Genomic DNA, 6,681 nt, shown 5'->3' with positions numbered 1-6,681 from the left:
GTGAAGCTGCTGTCTTCTCACAACCTGCTATATTAATGCACAAACTACTCTGCCCCCTTTCCATTGCAGGAGTGATTGAGGGTTTCAGTAGAAGAGGGAACCCCCACCACCATTCACCCAGTTCAGCTACTGGTCTGAAGGCAGCTCCTGGGTCCACACCCAGGAATAAGGGGAAGACCCAGGAGAAGTCAGCTGCTTCTTATACAGCTTTGTGGGATACAACAGGCTGGGCAGGAAGGCGAGGGTTGGATTGTTATCCTGGAGCAAAGCACTTCTACATCCATCTGTTGTCTTTTCGCCCTCTGTCTTCCCAATGCTGAGCCCATCTGGTCTACCTTGCACACATGTCTGTGCTCTAGTGGTAAGTCAATCCTTTATGTGAACACTATGCTAAACAAATCAGTTTAATTAAAGTCTCTCTGCTGAGATAACATAGCGACTGCTCAGCTTCTAGCTACTTTAATGGGAACCTAAACAGTCAAGGGTTTCTCCTTTTCTTTCCCTCATTAGCAAAGAAATTCACTGCTTTGTGGGATGGAACTACCCCATAGGACCGTTTAATCAATCCTAGACTGTTGTTGGAAGGAAGGTTGGGCAATCCTACTTCTGTAGTGATACTGCCTCGGAAACCCAAGGAGGGGTCGCTATGAGTCGGGGCCGACTCAACGGCAAACAACAACAACAAACTGTTGTTGTTGTTGTTATGTGCTGTCAAGTAGGACCCGACTCATAGCGACCCCTCCTTGGGTTTCCGAGGCAGTATCACTACGGCAGTAGATTGCCCAACCTTCCTCCCGAGGAGTGGCTGGTGGGTTTGAACCACCAGTCTTCTGGTTAGCAGTCAGGTGCCTTAGGCACTACACTAATGATGGTAATTCAGCCTGGAATCATTTCTCTACAGGGTCCCTTTCCATATGGCAGGTGTGACAGGAGAGCAGTTTTGCCTTTGGGAGATCCACACAGTGATTTGTGGAAGTCACCAGGATGGCTACCTCTGCATCACTAAAGTGAGTAACAGGTTCCATCCAGCACAAACCAGCTCTCTGCCTGCGTAAGCACTCTGTTGGTCTGCCACACACAAGCACAGGGCATGGAAGACAGGTTCTTCAGGATCATGGAAATTGGGAACTAGCTGGAACAGGAAAGGAGCCCCTTTATCCTTTGCTCTTGGTTCTATCCCTCTGAAAACCCATGTGGAGACATGCTACACTTCAGACATGCACTCAGGTTAAAGGAAGCCAGTGAGGTTCTCCCTGAACTGTGCACACAAAAGCCCTGGGCCAGGAAAGAAATGCCTTTCATTAAACTCCAGGGTGGGGGGCACTGTGACTGAGAGAAAAAGTAAGACTGAAAAGATTTTGCTTTTCCTGCAAACTCAGCACTGTGGGGACTGTCTTTCAAGGCTTGATAACATAACCTCTAGTCCTCTTGTGAAAAGGCTGATGTGTCCACTTCCCTGGAATACAATAATAGCAGCTTAAAATCCACAATTAGTCACACAACCGAACAATAGGCAAATGGGCTACATGTTCCATTGCAGAGAAAGGGAATGGACATCAGAAGAAGGGGGTGTTTTGAGATTCAAGGCAGAATACAACTTCACAGTTCAATTTCGCTTCAGAAAAGGAGACCACATCTTAACTTTCTCATTTTACTCAAACAGGAGAGTGGTTTGTCTTGCTGGTAATTTAGTAAGGTGGGAAGTTTTAAATAAGAAGGGGAAAGAGAAGGCTTACTTCACTTAAAGAACTTAATCTCTGTGTCAACACAGTCATAGAAAATGTCCCCTACTTCAGTGGGGTCCAGAGGGGCAGAGCTGCTCAGGATTTCTTCCATGGCTTCCAGGCCTTGCTTCTCCAGTTCCAGCATGGTCTTCTGCAGCTTGTGACCTTGCTCCTATGGAAGGACATAGCCACTTTACAACTCGACAAAGCAGTGGGCCTGGGGGGAGTGGTGCGAGGTGGAAGGGAACGTGTGGAGGAGAGAATGGTGGGAGGAAGGGGAATTGCAATGGGCAAGAAAGCCTCCCTGGGTCCTGCTGGCTTCCTGCCAATAGTGCTGCCCTTCAATCTGTTTCCCACACTACTGTCACAAGGATCATTCTAAGATGCCAATGTGGTTATATCGCTACCCTGCTCAGAATACTTGAACAGCTCCCCCAGTGCCCTCAGGATAAAATCCAGACCCCTGAGTGGCATTCATACATACAAGGTTCTTACTTGCCTCTCCTATTGCCATGCCCCTTCCTTCTCCCTTCTCTTCAGCAAGGCTGAGTTCCTCGCATTCCTCCAACCCATGATACTCTTTCTTGCCACTTCACAGGGCCACCTTGCTCTCTGGAGTCCCGTTCTCTCCCTCAACACTTGGCCAAGTTGCATCCATTCTTTGAGCTTCCTTGGAAACTTTTCTGACCCCTGACCCCTGACCCCTGACCTCAAGTGGTAGGGACCCCTCTCTATGCTCCCACAGTACAATACCTTTACTTCTGCCCTAGTTATTATCTTCCTGTCATAATGGTTTGCTTGCTTGGCTGTGTTTCCCCATAGACCATGATCTCCTGGGGCATAAGAACGAGGCTTATCTTGATTTTCCAATGACCAGGACATAGTAGGCAGCCTCAATAAATGTTTGTTGGATGAAAACAGATGAATGAATAAATGCATGCTATGTCTATCACCCTTTCACTCTTTTTCTGAGGCAGTGAGATCTCTTCTTCCAGTGAGAATCATTCATTTACGGTGAATGATAGTGAAAAGGTCTCATTATCCCAATTACTCTTAGAACTGAGAAGTTGCTCTCACCATCCATCCACCACTTCCTAAGGCTGTTTGACTCTAACCAATGGTCATTTTTAAATTTCAAAACCCATATAACTTCTTCAGTCTCATTTCTTTGAAGTTTTATGGAGAATATCCCAGAACACATGGCCCTTTCTATCACTGCCTTCTACCCATCAAATACTCATAAAACAGCACACCACGGTGTGCTATTTTCAGTCTACTTGGGCTTACTGTCATCCACCTACAAAATAATCACTGTTGGGAACTAATTTGGACAGCCCTTTAGAAAATGTGAGTTCAGCACAGTAGCTGCATTCATGGTCCTGGGGAAGCATTTGGCAAGGGGGTCAGATGTGGAGTGTTAACTAACTGTGACTTTGACATGTTAAAATGGACATTTCTATAGAATAAAAAAGCAAGTTCTATGAAAACCAAGACTATCCTTCTCAGAGACACTTTCTGAATTCATTTGGATTTGCTGCTGATGTTGCCCTTTTTCTATTCTTTTTATATAGTCCACCATGCTGAATGCGAGGAAGGAAGTCCATTCAGTCCACACAGAATGTATGTAACCATTAACCTAAAAGGTGTCTCTTTTCTTCAGGGCAAACTGGACCTATTACAAATTTTTTAATGGATGCTTAGGAAATAGACGAGCTCCTGACGATCACATTCCTTCTTTCTGCCTTCAGTAAAATACTATTAGTACAGGCTTGGATTTTATATGAAAGTCTATGATGACTGTGGACCTATGTTTGGTGCTGAGGGAAGTGTACTGAGTGTTTTTCTCATTTGAATCAAAGTCTTATAACTTGGTTAACCAAAGTTTTGGAGGGAAAAACTTAAAGAATTTCTTTTTGAAAATAACATATTACCCACGGAACATTTTTTATCCCAAAAGTATACAAATAATTTCAGACAGGAGGAAAGCAGTTATCACTACTAGAACTCCACATTTCTAATATCCCCAAGTAAACAGTAATTGAAAGAGGGATATTCTTAGCTTTCTGCCCTCTAGAGTAACATCAAAAATGGATGCTTTGTTTCATTTGGTTTCAAAACACTGGGCAGGAAAATTAACACCAGCATTCTTGGAAGGGCCTTGGGGAACCAGAATTTCCAGGAGCGATTCGACATGCACCCCATACCCAAGCCTCACCTGGTCACTTGCGATGACAGCACGGGCCCACTCATGGGCCTTGTACAGCTCATGCCGGCGATCTGGTTTCTCCTGGAACCGGGGCTCCTTTTTAGCAGGATCTTCATCCCCAAAACTGGGAGACTGTGCCTTGGGAACGAGTTTTACATCATCAACAAAGATGAAAGGCTTGAATATGGACCTGGAAAGACAGAAGAAGGGTGTTCAGCCAGACTGAGTTTGGCGCTTGGGGACACCCAGAGATTGCCCATTCATTCAGCAAGTACTTCTTGGCCCAACATGAGGTGTGTGAGGAGGTGGTTGTGGGGAGTGCGTGCCCAGGAAGCACAACTTCGTATTAACAAAACTAGCTGCCAGTTACAAGCTGCAAATTCTATCTACCGTGTTGTGGAAACATCAGAACAAACTTTCTTTGGGAAGATCGTTTGAGAGGCCCCTTTAGTTATAAAGGTAAGGCAAACAGACACCCAGTGTTCTGAGAAACAGTGTGATGGGCTCTGTGTTAGCTAAAAGAGGTTTGCTTCTTTCTCTATCATGGTTTGCTGCAAAGTGTCCTCCTGGAAAGGAAGGGTCTAAGACCACCATGTTTTGTTTTGTTGTGGTTCTACCTTACTGGAAAATTCTGGAATATCTCTAATTCAGGGTAGGGAGAAATTAATAGAGATGACATAAAAGGATCAGAGGGGATGTACCACAGAGAAACAGCAGTCTAACTGTGAGAGAGTGAGCTCTGGGCACAGTATGTGGCTAATGCAAGAACTCTCTTTGATTTGGTTATTTTGACACAAGGGATGTACCTGTAGAAAAATGGCCAGGAGTATGTGTGCATGTGTACACTTGTATATATGCACATGTACACCAAAAGAGTGACTTCTCTAAAGAAGTGCAGCCTGGAAACACAGATCAACAGCATGTAGGGCAACAGCAGCTAACTGTTGCCTGGGGAGAGAGGCTTATTTGCCCCTCTCTGCACCCAGAGAAAACACCAGAGGATCAGAGGGAGGCCTGGGCCCAGTAAGCTCTTTGCGGAGCACAGACACCTCTGAGCCTTGAGTGTGGCCTGCTTTCCAGCCACACTGGGAGCCTCACATACACACACACATACCCTCCTGTATGTTCTGATCAGATTTTGATCTTTCCTCTCAACTGGTGTACCTTGGCCTGCTCCAGGGTGCCACAGGTGGGTTAGAGGTGAGCTGCGATGTTGACTCCCTCAGCCTTGAGGTATCTGGGGTTTGAGGGAGCTGAGGCAGCCTTGCCAGTATGCCACACAGGGACTGTCAGCCATCATCTGACAATGATTGTGAAGCAATAACCCTTCTCCTACTCCAGTCATGGTCTTGAACTAGCTGAATGCTGAATGAATGACTGTTGAGTGTGAAAAGTAATTAATGTGAAAATTAAAGTGTCTAAACCAAGTTTCATTCCATGAAATGGAATTCTCCAATTGGTGATTAAGGGCTGCAGTTTGTATCCAATGGAAGAGGGTAACAGAGAGAGAGAGCAAGAAAGAGAAAAAGAAGAGAGGGCGGGGAGGAGAGGGAGAGCAGGAGGCATGTGCTCATGTGCACTGAGAGAGAGACAGAGACAGAGAGAGTATGCATGAGAGCATGACTGACCGAGCCCAGTCCAGAGACATCCAGACTGCCTCACAACAGGTAAGTGCCCTGGTCACTGGGGCCTGACAGCACTCAAGGTCTCCAGAAAAGTCAGTGCTCACCATTCCATCTGTCAGCAGTTCATATGCAGCTTCTGTAGGAGGAGGACCCTGGGGCTCATGCCGGGCAGTCCAGGGCCTGCACAATTCACCTTCCCCAGATCCAGGCCTCTGAGCTGGGCGCAACATGGTAAAGCCATTTCTCCTACCTATGGCTGTGAGGTTTCTAGTGGGATTGTTGCAGGTTCAGCAGTTGGCCAGCCAAGGGCACTACAGCCCCCAGCAGAGCCTGCTGAGCTGGGCTATTGAGGAGACCCTGGGAGAGGGGCTCTCCACCTCTTCCTCATCCCCCATCCCAAGCCATGGATGATGGTCACATCCATGACACCACCCCATTCAATCCCCTGCCCAGCACCTCTTTTCTAACCACTCAGAAACCAGAGTGGGATTGATGTTATTATAGGAAACCCTGTGATTTCATTTATAAAACTGCAGTGCTTTGCTTCCTAGGCATCTAATTATCTTGATCCATGGGGGAGAACCACTGTGTACTGTGGGGTACAGAGGGTGGCAGGATGGGGAGCAGCCTGGGATCACCCAGTGGGCTGAGCTACTATCCAGAGGTCTGCCTTCTTGGGCGGAGCAGGGGAGGGCACAGAACTAAGCTGGGACTCCTGTCACTGAGCCTGATTCCTCTAGGTCCCTTCCAGACTGACTCAAGGCTGTGTGAGTCATCTGAACAGGGTTTTCTCTTGCCCTTTTCTTTGCCTAATTCCCCTTGATGGATTGTCAGGGTCCATGGTTCAAAATCATCAGCCACTCCACAGGAGAAAGATGAGGTAGTCTGCTTCCATAGCAATTACAGCCTACGAAATCCTATGGGGGTTGCTGTGAATTGGAATCAACTCAATGGCAGTGGGTTTCATTTGGTTTTGGTTCCAGATCACAGAATCAGCCTGGCTTAGTCACTCCGGGGAACTTCTCCATCTTCAGTAAAAAGAGTCATGTTTGGGGTCAAAGCTGTCAGGTGGCCACTGAACCAGTTTCTCTCAAAATTCATGAGTCCCTCTGAATGGTTCATCTAT

General features: G+C 46.7%; 1 protein-coding gene across 1 annotated transcript in view; it reads right to left on the bottom strand.

Moving 5' to 3' along the window:
- Positions 1-1,737: 1,737 nt before the first annotated feature.
- Positions 1,738-6,681, bottom strand: part of SCRN1 (secernin 1) — a 56,395-nt gene continuing 51,451 nt past the window's right edge. The window contains exons 9-10 of the mRNA XM_007946436.2: positions 3,940-4,120; positions 1,738-1,896 (exon numbers count right to left, since the gene is read on the bottom strand). Of these exons, the coding sequence (XP_007944627.1) occupies positions 1,738-1,896; positions 3,940-4,120 (340 nt within the window). The remainder of the gene's footprint in view (positions 1,897-3,939; positions 4,121-6,681) is intronic.

Source organism: Orycteropus afer, unplaced genomic scaffold (assembly GCF_000298275.1).
Source record: "Orycteropus afer afer isolate SDZICR_OR568_19922 unplaced genomic scaffold, OryAfe1.0 scaffold00008, whole genome shotgun sequence".
In the NCBI taxonomy this organism is placed as follows: domain Eukaryota; kingdom Metazoa; phylum Chordata; class Mammalia; order Tubulidentata; family Orycteropodidae; genus Orycteropus; species Orycteropus afer.
Note: the sequence above shows the minus strand (reverse complement) of the source record. Positions and strands in the feature narration are given on the sequence as shown.